This window comes from Bos taurus, chromosome 22, assembly GCF_002263795.3.
Source record: "Bos taurus isolate L1 Dominette 01449 registration number 42190680 breed Hereford chromosome 22, ARS-UCD2.0, whole genome shotgun sequence".
NCBI classification, from domain to species: domain Eukaryota; kingdom Metazoa; phylum Chordata; class Mammalia; order Artiodactyla; family Bovidae; genus Bos; species Bos taurus.
In genome coordinates this window covers 42,951,667-42,968,981 of record NC_037349.1, presented here as the reverse complement: position 1 = coordinate 42,968,981, position 17,315 = coordinate 42,951,667, and the positions used below count along the sequence as shown (strand labels likewise).

The 17,315-nt window shown below is 41.6% G+C and overlaps 1 protein-coding gene across 13 annotated transcripts in view; it reads left to right on the top strand.

Annotated features, from left to right (window-relative positions):
• Positions 1-17,315, top strand: part of PXK (PX domain containing serine/threonine kinase like) — an 88,207-nt gene that overhangs the window by 43,466 nt on the left and 27,426 nt on the right. For all 13 annotated transcript variants that reach the window (XM_024982994.2, NM_001099132.1, XM_024983005.2 and 10 more), the window contains 5 exon segments: positions 10,529-10,606; positions 11,111-11,184; positions 11,869-11,943; positions 14,812-14,916; positions 15,892-15,993. In XM_024982994.2, the coding sequence (XP_024838762.1) occupies positions 10,529-10,606; positions 11,111-11,184; positions 11,869-11,943; positions 14,812-14,916; positions 15,892-15,993 (434 nt within the window).

Below are 17,315 nucleotides of genomic sequence, written 5' to 3'. Positions count from 1 at the left end.
CTGTACCATTTTTCTAGACACACTTATATGTGTTAACATACGATATTTATTTTTCTCTTTCTGACTTACTTCACTTGGTATGACAACACTCTATGTCCATCCATGTCTCTATAAAACAAAAATTATTCTAAAATGTTTTTAATGCCTGTTTAGAAAAATACAGAAGGGAACTTGTCTGTGTACAAAGTCTTGTCATTATTATCTTCCCTGACAAAACTGAGAGTAAATAGTCCACAATGATCTGTACAGTAATGTCAGTTTGATTTATATTTGCCTGTTTTTGTGTTTACAATATATATTATGCCTGGCTCTTCTGGGAATTACTTTAAACACAATAGTGATTCAGAAGGGGCCTTTCTGTGTCTTCCCAGTTGCTTGCTGAAACCTGCTGTGAGCAAAGCCTAGGGAGCAGGTGGTTCCTTTCCAAACCTTCCCTGGACAGAGCAGCAGCCAGAGGCCTGAGTGGGAAAGGGTGCCAGTCACACACACGGCCAGCAGCAGTTCTGTAAGCCCATTGTCAGCAGAATGAGTGATTAAATGTTTAATACACTCTGGCATGGTCTTGAACAGGCCAATAGAAGCTGTTGTAAAACCAAACCAGTGACTAGAATTCAGCCAATTTGTTAAAGCTAAACCATGCTGAGAGTCTAAGTGGAACACTGGGTATCATTAATAAGCTGATTTCCTTGCTAAGAGAATAGACTGTTTAGAGACTACATTTTGGGTCCTTAGAACACTCCTTTTGAAGTAATTAGAAGGAGACACTTTTATTCTTGTGTCAGATAGAGGGAAACAGAGGACTACTTATCAGGCACGAAACTTTTCTTTATCTTATTTTTAATTAATTAATTAATGTTGGCCATGCTGGGTCTTCGTTGTTCGGTTGTGATGTGCGGGCTTCTCACTGTGGTAACATGTCTTGTTTCCGGGCACGGGCTCTAGGGCGTGAGGGCCTCAGTCGTTGTAGTACGTGGACTCAGTAATCGCAGCTCCCAGGCTCTGGAGCACAGGCTCAGTAGTTACGGTGCATGGACTTTGTTGCTCCTAGGCCTGTGCAATCTTCCCGGATCAGGGATCGAACCGGTGTCTACTGCGGTCTACCAGGGAAGCCTGAAACTTCTCTGCATAATGGAATCACCTGGGGAGCTTTAAAAAAAATGCCAATGCCCAGACTGCATTCATGCCAGTCAAATCAGAATCTCTGTGGATGGGGTTCATAGTTTGTAAGCCCGCCCTCCCCAGAGATTCTAATATGCAGCTGAGTTTGAACACCACAGTTGGAAATTGCTACTCACTTCATGGGTCCTCTGACCAGCCGCACTGGCACCATCGGGAGCTTGTTAGGGATATAGCATTCATGCCCCACCCCAAACCTAGAATCAGGATGTGGTTTTTAACAAGGTCCCCAGGTTGTGTGCATGCATATTAAAGTTTGAGAAGCCTTGCACGAGAACATGCCTGTCATCTTCTAGTGAAAGTGCCTGCAGGGGTAAGAAAGTGCCTTTATAGAAAGCAACCCACTAAGGGGAAGTTTATTTCAAACTCATATTTGCTGTAAGTTATGAAACTGAACAAGGCTTGCATTTTTACCCCACTTGTTTCTTGGAGCTCATTGGAAAAAAAGCATCACCGGCCTGGGGCTCCCAGGACAACTCGTGTTCTTTCAGAGCAGGTCTCCCTTGGCTTTCATTTCACCTTACTTCACCTTACTTCTCCTCACTTGTTCCAGGACTGTCACACCATGGACTCTGGGTTGACTTTTATCGAGTCCCTTGCAGCTCAGGCCTGTTCACTGGTTTGTTTGTCCACGTCGTTTCCTGACAGTGTCTGCTAGTGTCCTCCTGAGGTCAAGCGTCACGGTGTACTGTACATGTGATGATGCTGTCCATTCTGTACGCTTGACTCTCTGCTCTGCCATCCATGTGCTAGGTGCGGGGCTGGGAGTTGGGGTACAGGTGTGAGGAAAATGTGCTCCTTGTTCTCAGGGAGCTTGTACTAGAAATACCTTGAGTTGCCAGGGGATCAGAGCTAGCAGGGACCTTGAGCAGATGCATCTAGACTAACCCTCTTGTTTTATTTATTTTTTAATGTAAGTTTTTTGTTGTTTTCCTTCCAGTTTTATTGAGATATAATTAACATACAGCACTGGGTATGTTTAGGTGTACAGCATAGTGATTTGACTTACATACATTGTGACATGAGGATCACAGTAAGTTTAGTGACCATCCGTCATCTCATAGAGATGCAGATTAAAGTAGGAGAGAAAAATTGCTTCTGTGTGATAAGAACTCTTAGAGTTTACTCTCTTAGTAACTTTCATGCATAAGGTACAACAGAGTTAGTTACATTTATCGTGCTGTGTATTGCATTCCTAGTACTTATTTATCTTATAGCTGAAGTTTATACCTTTTGGCCACCTTCATTCAATTCCCCATCCTCCTACCTCCAGCCCTACCTCTGGTAACCACAAATCTGATCTCTTTTTCTGTGCGTTTTTGAAGAATAATTGACCTGCACTACTGTGCTAGTTCCTGTTACACAACATTATGATTTGATGTTTCTATACCTGTCAAAATAGTCATCATGATGAGTCTACTTACATATGTCACCATAAAAAGATATTACATAGTTGTCAACTGTATCCCTCCATGTTGTTGCAAATGGCAAGCTTTCATTCTTTTTTGTGACTGATTAATATGCCACTGTGATACTTAGGTTGCTTCCACATCTCAGCTTCTGTAAATAATGCCACAGTGAACACGGTGGTGCGTATGTTTTTTTCTAGGTAGTGTTTTCCTTTCCTTCTGGTAAATACCGAGGAGTGAAATTGAATAACCGTGTGGTATTTCTGCTTATAAAGTTTTTGAGGGCTCTCCGTATGGTTTGCTGTAGTGGCTGTTTCAAGTCACCTTCTCATCAGTAATGCACAGGGGTTCTTTTTCTCTGCGTCTTCACCAAAACTTGTTATTTATTTGTGGTCTTTTTGATGATAGCCATCCTGATGGGTGTGAGGTGATACTTCACTGTGGTTTTGATTTGCATTTCCCTGATGAGTACTGATGTTGAGCATCTTTTCACGTACCTGTTGGCGATCTGTCTTCTTTGGAAAAATGTCTATTCAAGTATTCTGCCCATTTTTTAATAGTGTTTTTTGTTTTTTGATATTTAGTTGTATGAGTTCTTTGTATATTTTGGATATTAACCACTTGTCAGATAAAATGTTTGCAAATCTGTTCTCCGATTCAGTAGGTGGTCTTTTTGTTTTGTTGATGGTTTTCTTTGCTGTGCAAAAGCTTTTAAGTTTGATTAGGTTCCATTGGTTGGTTTTTGCTTCTTGTGTTTCCCAAGGGGACATATCCAAAAAAACATTGGTAAGACCAATGTCAAAGAGTTTGCCACCTGTGTTTTCTTCTAGGAATTTTATGGGTTTAGGTCTTCCATTTATGTCTTTAATCCATTTTTAGTTTATTTTTGTATATGATGTGAGAGAGTAGTCCAGTTTGGTTCTATTGCGTTTAGCTGTCTAATTTTCCGGAATTTATTGAAGAGGTTGTCTTTTCTCCATTGTATATTCTTGCCTCCTTTGTCGTATTGATAGATTAATTGCTGATAGAAGTGTGGGTTATTTCTGGGCGCTCTATTCCGTTTCTTCACGCTCTGTGTGTGTGCTTGTGCACGTCCTAGTACCATGCTGTTTCGATTATTGTACCTTTGTAGTGTGCTTTGAAATCAGAAGCATGATACTTCCAGCTTTTCTTTTTCAAGATTGTTTTGACTATTCAAGATCTTTTCTGTTTCCATAAAAATTTAGAATTATTTGTTCTAGCTCTGTGAAAAAAGCTAGTGATAGGGATTGCACTGAATCTGTAGATTGCCTTGGGCTGTACAGTCATTTTAGCCATATTAATTCTTCCAGTCCATGAACACAGTATATATTTCCATCTGTTTGTGTCTTCTTCAATTTCTTTCATTAGTGTCTTAGAGTTTTTAGAGTACAGATCTTTTACCTGTTTAGTTGGATTTATTCTTCTTGATATGATTGTAAATGGAATTGTTTTCTTATTTTCATTTCTTTCTCATAGTTTCTTATTAGTATACAGAAATGTAACCAGTTTCTGCATATTAATTTTGTATCCTGCAACTGTGCCAAACTCATTGAGTTCCAGGAGAACCCTCTCATTTTATACATGAGCAGTCTCCCAAGAAGGGCCTTACCTAGGGTTGCACATTTGTATGATTGTACAAGTGTCTAGTGTCTGAATGTTTCCCAATTAAAATGCTGCTCAGCCCCTGGAACATTGTCTGATCCCTATATCTCCTCCTCATGTGCCTCTCTACATGCTGCTCTTGTCCTGATCTTTCCCCTCTCTCCCAGGATGCCAGACAATCAGGAATCCAAAGGAGATGAGCATGGGAGTGTGAGAAAACTGTCAGAGACTCCTGCCAGAACCCAAACACTTAAGTAGCTGCCACTATTTAGAGGGCACAGTCCTGATGAAACAATAAGGGTTGGGTGCTGTTTTCAGAGAAGTGCTGATTAATTTCCCCCTTTGCATGAAATTTAGAACTTTGTCTTTTCTCTGTGCTGACTCACCAAGTGTCTCAGGAAAGGGAAACCCAGGCCACCTCCTCCACGTCAGCTTAACTGAGCTGTTCCCCAAAGAGCAGGGCAGTCTTGTCTAGGTTTCCCAAAACTTACAGTGTGGCCCATGGCCCCCAAGGGCACCCTGTGCACCTCCAGCTCCTGGCATTTCCCCTGTAATGTGGATACTGTCTGCACCTCTCCTTAGTTTCTGTGGTCACTGTCCAGCTTCCCTTCAGCAGGATCTGAGTTCTGTGTTCAGGTGTGGCTGAAACCACCGAGGCCACGTTTCCTGCCTGTTGCTCTGACTGAGCCTGTGGGTGTTTCGTCAGAGGAGACTCGTTGACGCCACCCATTCCCCAGGGGGTGGGTGACCAGTGAGAGAGTCAGTTCCTAGGCAGGTTGATAGGGAGTCTAGGGGTCCCCAAGGAGAGAGGGCTCTGGAATTCTTAAGGAGGAAGAAAGGACAAACTTTTTTTCTTTCTCCACATTCCTTAGGATTATATAACAATAATGTATCCTGCCTAAGGACAGTCTTTGGATTAAACCTTCTGGCTAATTCTGTTATCTTAAAATGTAAATTATGGGAGTAGGTCTGATGAGGTCTTTACAACCTCCAGATATTCTTTGGATTCATTGGAGAGTATATAACTTCATTGTTAACACTAGCAAGCGGGTACTCTTTCTGCCCCCTTCTGATGCCTATGTCAGAAGCTTTCTCTATCTCCTTTATACTTTAATAAAACTTTATTACACAAAAGCTCTGAGCGATCAAGCCTCGTCTCTGGCCCCGGATTGAATTCTTCTCCTCCGGGGGCCAAGAATCCCGGTGTATTCGCGTGATTCAACAACAACCTTTCACCAGCAGCTCTCAGGACATCAGCAGCTCCTTGCTCTCCTCTCTGGGACCCCAGCCTGGGATTGCTGGTCCTTTTCTTCCTTTCCTTCTGTTTTTGTTGTTGTTCAGTCGTTCAGTTGTGTCCGACTCTTTGTGATCCCATGAACTGCAGTATGCCAGGCTTCCCTGTCCTTCATTATCTCCTGGAGTTTGCTCAGACTCATGTCTATTGAATCCATGATGCCATCCAACCATCTCATCCTCTGTCATCCCCTTCTCCTCCTGCCCTCAGTCTTTCCCAGCATCAGGGTCTTTTCCAGTGAGTCAACTCTTCTCATCAGGTGGCCAAAGTATTGGAGCTCAAGCTTCAGCATCAGTCCTTCTAATGGATATTCAGGATTGATTTAATTTAGGATTGACTGGATTGATCTCCTTGCTGTCCAAGGCACTCTCAAGAGTCTTCTCCAGCACTACGTTTTGAAAGCATCAGTTCTTTGGCTCTCAGCCTTCTTTATGGTCCAACTCTCACATCTGTATGTGACTGCTGGAAAAACCATGGCTTTGACTGTATGAACCTTTGTGGGCAAAGTGGTATCTTTGCTTTTTAATATGCTCTTTGGGTTGGTCATAGCTTTCCTTCCAAGGCGCAATCATCTTTTAACTTCATGGCTGCAGTCACCATCTGCAGTGATTTTGGAGCCCAAGAAAATAAAATCTGTCACTGTTGCCATGTTTTCCCCATGTATTTGTCATGAAGTGATGGGTCTGGATGTCATGATCTTCGTTTTTTGAATGTTGAGTTTTCAGCCAGCTTTTTCATTCTCGTCTTTCACCATTATCAAGAGGCTTTTCAGCTCCTCTTCACTTTCTGCCGTTAGGGTGGTATCATCTGCGGTTGGTATATCTGAGGTTGATACTTCTCCCAGCAATCTTGATTCCACCTTGTGATTCATCCAGCCTGGCATTTCGCATGATGTACTCTGCATAGAAGTTTAATAAACAGTGACAATCTACAGCCTTGATGTACTCCTTTCCCAATTTTGAACCAGTCTGTTGTTCCAGGTCTGGTTCTGACTGTTGCTTCTTGACCTGCGTACAGGTTTCTGAGGAGGCAGATAAGATGATCTGGTATTCTAATCTCTTTTTACTACCAAATTCACTGAAAGGAAATATGGGTCCTTGGTGCTTTGTTGAGGGTTGGTTTGGGGTTGTTCATTTGAATTAAAAAGTCTAATTGAGGGCCAGCTATTGTATAGGGAAATCAGTTGTCTCTTGGCCAGTCAAGCGGGGTTTATGTTGAGAAACACATACACACACATCGCTTTATTCATCTTGTTAGCAAAGTATAGCCATCACTGCACTGTAACCATCTTCCCACCTTAAACCACTCTGTAAATAAGCTTTTTAATGTCCATGCAGAAGTCACTTGGACCAGAAATCAAGAGGCCTGCATCCTGGCCCCAGCTTTCTTATTAGCAGCAGCAGCATCTCCACTCTGTAGGCCTCGGGGTCCTGACTGATAACATAAGAGATGGAGGTGGGGAGAGTGGACCACATAGCATCCAAAGCTCTCTTCTAGCTCTAAAATCCCAAGAGTTCTGTGAACAGGTCAGATAGTAGTGGGCTCCAGGATGGAGTGGAAGAGAGAGGGAGGGTTTGGGCAGGAGGGAAGGGTGGGAGGGAAGGTGAGATTATATTCAGAACAAGAGCAAGGTGCTTCAGAAAGGCTGCAGTTTGCTGTAGCATACCAGCTGGTCTGTATTGCCTGCAGTCACTTCACGGGGCTGAGATCCAGGGGGTCAAAGGCTGCACACACTGGGGGCAGCTGGTACTTTCTGAGCTGAGAAGCCTGAGGTCTGTGGGGAGCATAAGGTAGACTTGAAGGCGTCACTCTGCATTTCCTGTCTGGGGCTTGTTTGTCAGCGTCTAGAGGGCATGAGCAATGGCACCCCACTTCAGTACTCTTGCCTGGAAAATCCCATGGATGGAGGAGTCTGGTAGGCTGCAGTCCATGGGGTCGCTAAGAGTCAGACATGACTGAGCGACTTCACTTTAACTTTTCACTTTCATGCATTGGAGAAGGAAATGGCAACCCACTCCAGTGTTCTTGCCTGGAGAATCCCAGGGACGGGGGAGCCTGGTGGGCTGCCATCCATGGGGTCGCACAGTCGGACACGACTGAAGTGACTTAGCAGCAGCAGCAGAGAGCGTGCAGTTTTCCCCTGGGTCAGTCAGTGCTAATGAAATGGAGGGCAGACGCCTTCCTTTTCATGGATTTCATGTGCTCATGAGTGAGTGTGCACACCCATGCGCATGAATTCAACCCTTGCTACTGTGGTGTAGTCGCTTAGTCATGTCTGACTCTTTGCGACCCCATGGACTGTAGCCCTCCAGGCTCCTCTGTCTATGGGATTTCCCAGGCAAGAATACTAGAGTGGGTTGCCATTTCCTTTCCCAGGGGAATCTTCTCAACCCAGGATCAAACCCACGTCTCCTGGTTGACAGGCAGATTGTTTACTACTAAGCTACTTAGGAAGCCCATTGAACCCTTGGTTAGTTCTTACTTCATCAGATATTTATTGAGCACCTGCTGTGTGACAGGTACTATGACTGCAGCACCAAACAGGGCATAGTCTCCTAACCCAACTCCTGCCCCAGGGCACTTCTGTAGGGAGATTGACGGGTAAAGGCTGTGCTAGCTTAAAGACGTGATAGCACCTCGAGGGTGGGGGTCCAGGTGGGGATGACCCAGCTCTGAAGGTGGAGGAAGGCTTCCCAGAAGAGTTGACACCTGCATGGAGCCCTGAGGTGAGTAGAAGTTAGCTAGGCCAAGAGGCAAGGGCCAGTACTCCAGGAGAGAAAGAAGTAAATATTTCTGTATGGCTGTGGGCTCTGCCATGTCTAAGATATTTCCTTCTAAAGCCAACGATCACAGTCTCGTGGAAGACTAGTAGGACAGAATGCCATAGGAGAGGGCCATGTGGAGCACTGGAGAGTACAGAGGAGGGAAGGAGGAAGCCCTGGCTAGGGGAGCAGCAAGTTTGGGTTGAGCCTCAAAGGTTGGATGGGCAGGAATAGAGAATGCTGAGGATTAGGGTAGGCCAGTCTTCAGGGGCCATGGTAGGTACACTCTCAGTGACAGGAGTGTGAGGCTCACACATTATTGGTCGGTGGGGGTAGGGGGGCTAAAGACAGAAGGTGTGAGGTTTAGAAGCTTGGTCCTAATTGGTAAGGACATGGGGCGCCAACAAAGACTTCTAAGCAGAAGACGTTTAGGATTGAAATGTGTTACCTGAATCTGGGGAGGGAAGGGATTAATATTGGGAGCATGGTGGTCGTGTGGCTTACTTGAGAATAAATCATACTTCAGAGGAGAGAAAATATCCTGTCTATAATTTCCTGATCCCAAAGATAAAAAAGAAGGAAAAAAAAAAGCTATTTTCTAATCCTTAATTTGTCAGTAACAAATCTAAACATGTTCCATTTGCTCACAGCTACTTCCCCCACTCCAAAAACAATGAACAATGCACAGTAGCAGACAGTAAACGTGGTGGAATAATGAGATTGTAGGGGATTATGAGTCACTGTTAGTTCTGAAGCAACTGTCCTTTAAAGTCTCTGAGAATGACAGTGTATCACATTTAGAAGATTATTTTTCATTATCCTTCTCAATGTTGTGATTTTCACGTAAAAGAATATCTTTTGAAGTAGCTTACATTCAGGTTATTTTGGAAATTCTGAAAGCCTTTTATATCAGCATTACTTACAGAAAAAGTTCAGAGCTTCCAGTGTTGGTTATGAAAATTCGTCTGCTGCCGCCACACCCAACCTCTCCAAGTGGTTGTCACAATGGAGTAGTTAAAGCAAATGTAAATGGAGTCTGTTCTGTATCTGTCATCTCATGTTCAAAATTTAGGTGCAGACAGCACTGACACTTTACATATTGAGTCAATAAGATTGTTTTCTTCCCCAAATCTCTTAATTGATAATGTACTCTAAAATATATCAAAATAATATTGTCTGCCAAGCTCTAGGCATAGTAGTTCCAGACTAGGTCATTTCAACACATGGAAAGCGTTTCTGCGGAATCCCTGGTGCCTGGGATGTAACTGATGCTTTGGCAGCAGTGCAGTTCCACAGTGGCTGTGCAGGATTGCTGTTTGCTTTCAGGGATCCAGTGTGGCTTTCATTCGCTCACTACACTGAGGGGGAAAACAGCAAATTACAGATGTTGCTTTGCGCAGGAAATGTAAAAGCACAGTTATTCTCATGATTTTTTATACTGTGAACTTTAAAGAACTTCCTCTTTTCATTGTCTTCGTAGAAGGGGGAAACGTTCTCATGATAAACACAAAGAGAAGGACGGATTTTTTTTCCAGTAAGCAGATGTCCAGTGGTTTCCCACAGCAGAGCCATGTTGTTGCTGTGCATCGGTGTTTTTCTAAAACACTGGCTTTTATTCCCAATATATATATTTAAGGCTAATCGCTTCTTTGTTGGTGAAAGCTATAATTTCATGAGGAATGAAGATGGGATAAATACCACTTGAAACAATGTTTAATGCTATTCCAGGGTGACCTTAGGACACATTTTGAGTTTTGTGCTCCAGTTGTTGTCTGGTACATATATTGAATTCTTGGCTTAAGACAACTAGTTTGCATATTTTAGATCTTCCAGTTTAATTATTCTGTTACTAATTACTTTCTTTAATAAACTTTTGACTTTAGAATAATTTTAGATTTACAGAAAAAATAACAGCAGTGATAGTATAGAATTTCCGTATATGCCCTCACCCAATTTCCCCTAATGTTAACATTTTATATAAGCATGATACATTTATATAAAAACTAAGAAATTAGCATTCACACATTACTATTAATTATAGTTTTATTCAGATTTCATTAGATGTTTCATTAATGTTGTTATTCTGTTCCAGGATCCAATCTAGAGTCCCATGTTTTATTTACTCTGTGTTCATTTTTTTATAATTAAATTTTTAAAGAAGGTCATAGACCATAAGAATTTCACTTGCAAGAATAACATCTTAAGCGTATGGCACTTTCCTGATATGTTTGTCTAATAAATACGTTTCCAAAATATCTTTGCAGAGATTGCCTTACAACATGTTTCCATGTTCTTCCGATCAGAGCCAAAGTGGGAGGTGGTAGAACCATTGAAAGACATAGGTGAGAAACTGGTGTGCCCATTGTGTTAAAAAAGGATCACAGACAGAACTGGGTTCTTTGTCATGCTTTCTTATAAGTATCCCAGAAAAGCTTTTATGCAGGTGAAATGTATAAGGAATGCAGGTGATGTCTTTTTTGTGTGTTTCCATACTATTTGAGGATTCAGTCCTTAACTTTTATTGGTGAATGAATCTTGGTTACAGACGCATCTGGGGATTTGGATGGTGGTAACTAAGTTTCAGAACCATCATTCATTCCTCTTATCTTTTCCATTAAATCTAAACTGAAGTGCTGTTTTCCTTTTTCCATGAGTAATTTCTTTTATTTTTTTATTTATTTTAGTGCAGCTTTTACTATTTCAGTATTGCCAAATGGTTGCTTACAGGTTCCTATATATCTATGAATCATATTTCTGAACTTAACTTTTATTAATTATTTGGTCAGTAAAACAGAATCAGTTGGTGTTAGATCATGTAGCTATAAACACATCTCCTTTTATGACAGGTTGGAGGATAAGGAAGAAATATTTCTTGATGAAGATTAAAAACCAGCCAAAGGAACGGCTAGTGTTAAGCTGGGTAAGCTAATTTTGTTTTGTTTTGCTTTAGACTAATTTCAGGGACTTCAGGTGGGTTTATGAAAAAGCAAGAGAACTGACAAGACAAAATTGTACTGTGCTGCCGAGAGATGTAAAGGGCCCCTTGCTGCTGCTGCTGCTAAGTCGCTTCAGTCGTGTCCAACTCTGTGCAACCCCATAGACGGGCAGCCTACCAGGCTCCTCCGTCCCTGGGATTCTCCAGGCAAGAATACTGGAGTGGCCCCTTAGTCATACATCGAAGAGTCATTTTCAGTCACTTTGTTTATGCATTTGGTAATACCAGTGTGACTACATTTCATCAGCTAGTAAACGTTTGGAAAGAAATACGAACAGCTTAAAATAGTTTTCTTGAACCTCTTTAGGACTGACACTTCGGCGGTTTTTTTTTTTTTAATGCTTGAGCATTATTTTTGTTTTATCTATCACTTTGAGAGCTCTAGTGATACACTTGGTTAATAAAATTAGGTAACATTACAGTTAGGTGCTAGTATTTGTATGTTTATGTACTCCAGAAAGGCCATGAGGCAACACGGATTACTGTGGTTTTCATCTTCGGTTTACAGTCATGTATTTGGACAGATTTTTTTTTTAAAGGAAAGGCTTGTAAGGAATTTTTCTTTTGATGACCAAAACAGCACCCTGATATTTCCTCCCATGTTTGCAGGCTGACCTTGGTCCAGACAAGTATCTGTCAGATAAAGATTTTCAGTGTCTAATCAAACTTCTGCCTTCCTGTTTGGTGAGTACAAGTCCTTCTGTTATTCTTGATGCCGATGACAGATTCACAATGTTTTATTGTGGGTGGGTGGAGCTGGAAACACTCTCCAGGCTTGAGAATGGAGAGGTAGAGTGGATTTCTCTTCAGACTGGAAGTGCTCAGGGCTACTCCCACAGACCATTGGCCATTTAAATGACATTCATGACTTCCAGACCACCCACAAAATGTGGTAATTTATTTAATTTTTTTATTCATTTGGCCACACGAAGTGGTATGCAGGATCCCTACCAGGGATCTAATTCACACCCCTTGCAGTAGAAACACAGAGTCTTAACCACTGGATTGTCAGGGAATCCCAAAATAGTATTTTTGTGTTTTAAGCAAATATCAGAGTAGGAAAGCACCCACTTCTCTGAGCCTCTTGTTCCTGGTGAGGATGTTCATTATCAATGAGTTGAGAGATCTGTTTCCAGCCTGAGAAAGCAGAACTGATGCAGATTTGGATTAACTGGAAAAGGGATTCTAATCCAAGGCTTTCTGTGGTAAGAACCTCATGAATGTCTTTCAAAAGATATGCAGATATTCTTAAGGAAAAGACTAACCTGGCCAGAAAAAATTGAGTTAGTGTTTTTGAAGAGAATGTCTTGTCAAGCTAGCAAGACCATGTGTTTAATGAGGTGTGATACCTGGCAGAGAAAAATACTGTGGTCTTTGAGTGTGATAGGTTGTGTCACACAGGCTGTGAGCGCTCAATCCTAAATTTCTTTTCTTGGATATGCTTTTTTAAAAAAGAAGATAATGCAAGGCTAGTGGTGCATATTAATAGCAGAAAGTCAGAAAGCACAGATAGGGAAAAATAAAATAAAATTTGCCCATAATTCCAAGTAACCTGAAGTATGGGCCAAAGTGTCATGTTCAATTGTTACTTCTCTAGAATTTTATTTTATTTTTGGCTGTGCCTTGTGTCTTGTGGGCTCTTAGTTCCCCAAACAGGAATTGAATCAAGGCCACAGTAATGAAAGCCCAGAATCCTAATGACTAGGCCCACCAAGGAACTCTCTTACATGATTATTTTTGAAAAAATAGATACTGTTCTAAAGCTTGATTTTTGTTGTTGTTAGTGGTATACCCATGAACATCTTTTGTTGTTAATAAATTCAGTATAATACATCATTATTACTGACTGCATAAAATTATCATTGGCCATACCTCATTCACTCAGCTAATCCACTAGACATGTGGATCACTTCTAGTTTTTTGCTCTTATTTTTTTAAAAAATGCCATGGTGAACAATTTTAGCTGAACATTTGTACCCATCCTTAGTTATTTTTATAAGATAACTAGAACTAATTAATAAGCAATTGTAGGGAGGTTTTTTTTTTTTTTTTTTTTTGAGACTATATAAGTAGCATGCTGCTGCTGCTGCTAAGTCACTTCAGTCGTGTCCAACTCTGTGCGACCCCATAGACGGCAGCCCACCAGGCTCCCCCGTCCCTGGGATTCTCCAGGCAAGAACACTGGAGTGGGTTGCCATTTCCTTCTCCAATGCATGAAAATGAAAAGTGAAAGAAGTTGCTCAGTTGTGTCCTACTCCTAGCGACCCCATGGACTGCAGCCCACCAGGCTCTTCCGTCCATGGGATTTTCCAGGCAAGAGTGCTGGAGTGGGGTGCCATTGCCTTCTCCGTCTTTATCAAACCCACTAGCTGTAGCATTCATAGAGGTTTTCTTTTATTTTTTTTTGAGATTTTCTGACTCCATCATTTCTCTTATATTTACTGGTTGTCATTCTACTATAAGGAAGAGCTTCATGTTCTCTTTTCTTTATTTATATCAGTATGAATTCCAAGGATTTTTATTTTATTCATTGGGTTTCATTTTGCGTTGATGAAAATGTTCTAAAATTAGACTGTGTGATAGTCACACAGCTCTGAATATATTGAAAACCATTGAGTTGTATACTTTAAACAGGTGAATTATATTGGGATGTGAATTGTATTTCAGTAAAGCCATGAAAATATCCACAACAATTGCTTTGTTGTGATGATCAGGAGGAACTTCATGATCAATTTTCTGTATTTCCCTGGGCACCCCCTTCCATCCCATTCCCATCCAATCCTCACACAATCCAGCTCCCAAGGGTTTAAATCTTCCTGGTACTCCTTTGAGCTCAAGGCCATTGTAATACTTGAAGTCAGTTGGTCCATGTATCCACAATTCCAGGTCACATGAGGACTTTTCTTTTAATCATTAAATAATTTGCCTTACTCCCCACCCTGCTTTGTTGACACCCATGTCCGCCTCTCAGGAGGGCAGTGTCACTCAGACTGCACACTCCAGGGGGGACAGGAAGACGCATGCTCACTGCCCTGGAAAAGGCCACGGTGCTGAAAGATGCTGCCATTGCTTGTTTTCTGGCTGTCGTGCTCCCTGGCTTATCCCCAGACAGCAGTGTGGAGTGTTAGGCAGCACTGTGAGGGGAGACACATGTGTCCTGGTTCCCACTTGGCTGCTCTAGAATTTGGCTGTTTTTCTTTTTATTTATTTATTTATTTTACCAATTTACAGAGGGAGAATATTAAAACCACCTTTCCTGTCACCTGAACTGTGAGACCACGTTAAAGCAGATACCTTCCCTTGGAGAGCTTAACTTCTAGCCACTTTGCTTAATCACTGTAGTTTACCTTACTTCTCTCATCTAAAAAATGATTTAGTAATTGATCATCTGATAACTTGAAAGTATCATGTGTTCAGGGAACATTCTGCGTTTACGTGCAATTAAACTACCAAGCTGGCACTTGATTCTGTATAACCAGATCCTGGATCTAAAAGGAACCTAGATGCTGATGCAGATTAAATGTGAATTTCCTTTTTTTTTTGTTTTCGCAGCACCCTTACATCTATCGTGTTACCTTTGCCACAGCTAACGAATCCTCAGCATTGCTAATTAGAATGTTTAATGAGAAAGGAACCTTGAAGGACCTGATCTACAAGGTACTGCTGGTGCAAGTTCCTGGTCATCAAGAAGTTCTCAAATCCCTTAAGAGCCTGTGATTGATACTTGAACCCTAAGCTTCTAGAAGCTAGGCCCTGAGGATTTAATTTTAATTTTATTCGGAAGTTGAATTTATTTTAGCAATAGAAACTACCCAGTTTGGCTAAAGAGCATTCCTTTACGCACACGAGGAAAGGTTGAGCATTTCACGATTATATTCATTAGATTGTAGGCTGCTCTTAGGTCAGTTTTAAAGTTTAAATTTTTTTTTAAAGGAATACTGAGAAGCTTTACAAACTCGTAGAAAAAGAGATCAGATTTGTGGTTAATAGAGGTAGGAGAGGATATTTAAGGGAAATTAGATGAAGACAGTTAAAAGAGTAAGATGGGTAAATACTAGAGGTGTAAAACACAACATAATAAATATCATTAACACTGCACGCTTGCTAAGTCACTTTAGTTGTGTCTATTTCTGTGCTACCTTGTGGACTGTAGCCCACCAGGCTCTTTTGTTCATGAGATTCTCTAGGCAGGAATACTGGAGTGGGTTGCCATGCCTTCCTCCAGGGGATCTTTCCAACCCAGGGATCAAACCCATGTTTCTTATGTCTCCTGCAATGGCAGGCGGGTTCTTTACCACTAGTTCCACCTGGGAAACCCATAATTAACACTGCTATGTGGTTTTTTTTTTTTTAAAAAGCAATACTGAAGAATTCTAACAGTATACAAGACTTTGGGGTCTGCTAAAGTGAAGACCAGGCACGTCTTCACTGGACTAGAAAAAGGCTGGAACCCTGGTCAGCCTCTTTCTATTAACTGTGCAGGCTGCTGTATTTAACAGTCCACGTCCTGCCAGCTGGACTCATCTGATGCCCGCAGCCCCTTAGTGTGTCCTGTCTGTTTAAGGAGGCCATGTGCGTGTAGAGTTCAACGTCTATACTGCCTTCTTATGTGCTCTTGGTTCCTTTCCAAAGGCAAAACCAAAAGACCCATTCCTGAAGAAGTACTGCAACCCTAAGAAGGTTCAAGGCCTTGAACTCCAGCAAATAAAAACATATGGGCGGCAAGTATTAGAGGTAAGAGGTATCTGCCTTTTGTTTAAGTTGCATTGGAATTTCACCGAGCATCCCAGTATTCTTTTGGGAAAGTTTTCAGGCAATATCTAAAATAGTTGAAATTATCTGGTCACATACAAACTGGTGGCATTGTCATATTTTACCCCCAAAAGCAAATATTTGAGACTAAAGCAGTAATCTAGACCAACACAGTTCCAAAATCTTAGCTATTGGAAATTCCTAAATTACTGTGTGATTTTTAAGAACTTTATTGTGTGAATACCAAGTTTTGTGTTATTTCTGGTTGATTTATCTTTGTGCCAAGATTCTTGCTTTTGTTATATCCTATACGTAACCACTGGCCCCCTTACAGAAGTAAAGCTAACGTGAAAAAGCCTTTCCCACATCACTCTCTAGAGCAGCATTCACCAAACTTCTTGGATTATGCAACCCTATCAGTGAAAACAATTTAAGCATAAACACTCCCATGTTATATATGTTTAATTTATATACATATATATTATATATATTCTATTAGTAATGTATTTTGTCCAATATAAGTTAAGAAAGAATGAGATTAAAATCAAAACAGACAGGGGACTTCTTAGGTGATTCAGTGGTTAAGACTGTACTTCCAACTCAAGGGGTGGCAGGTTTGATCTCTGGTCCGGGAACTAAGATCCCACATGCCACACGGCATGGCCAAAAAGTTAAAAAATAAATAAATGAAAAACAAAAACCAGAAAAGCTGTAATACTTTTCTTCCGGTTCTCAACGGATCGTCCTGGGCACCTGCTTCCGCAGGGCACTGCTGTGGTTCCCAGGTCTTTTGCAGGGCTGCATCCAGGTGTCTCTGTCACTGGCTGAACCACTGTTTATGAAATGGCAACTGAAAAGTTTGCTTCTTTTTGTGGGAGGCTGTCATGTGTTTCTATTAATAAACAGCCAAATATATTCTGAGGTGAGACAGGACTAGAGATGTTTTCAGCTCAACCCTTTTTCCTGAATAATTGGCAGAAGCCCTGGCAGGATATCTTTATTCATCTGTGCGGGAGGATCTTTGCCCTGAAGAGAGCTGGGATGTGGTGCTTAGGTAGAGAAAGTGCTTACAGTAGAGGCTTTTGGCATCAGAGCTGTTAACCCGAGCAGATACAGGCTGCTTCTCTGTTCTTTGGAAATGAGGGAGCTTGGCTTGGATTGGCTTGGCGTGTCCACAGCTGGAAAGCACTCAGCGTCCGTCTCTTTTCCAAAGAAATGCACAGATATGTACTCTTTCTTTAGGAATCTCTCAGGTGACCGGTTTGGTCTTGTTTCAAAATATATTGACTGAAAAAGCAAAGTTT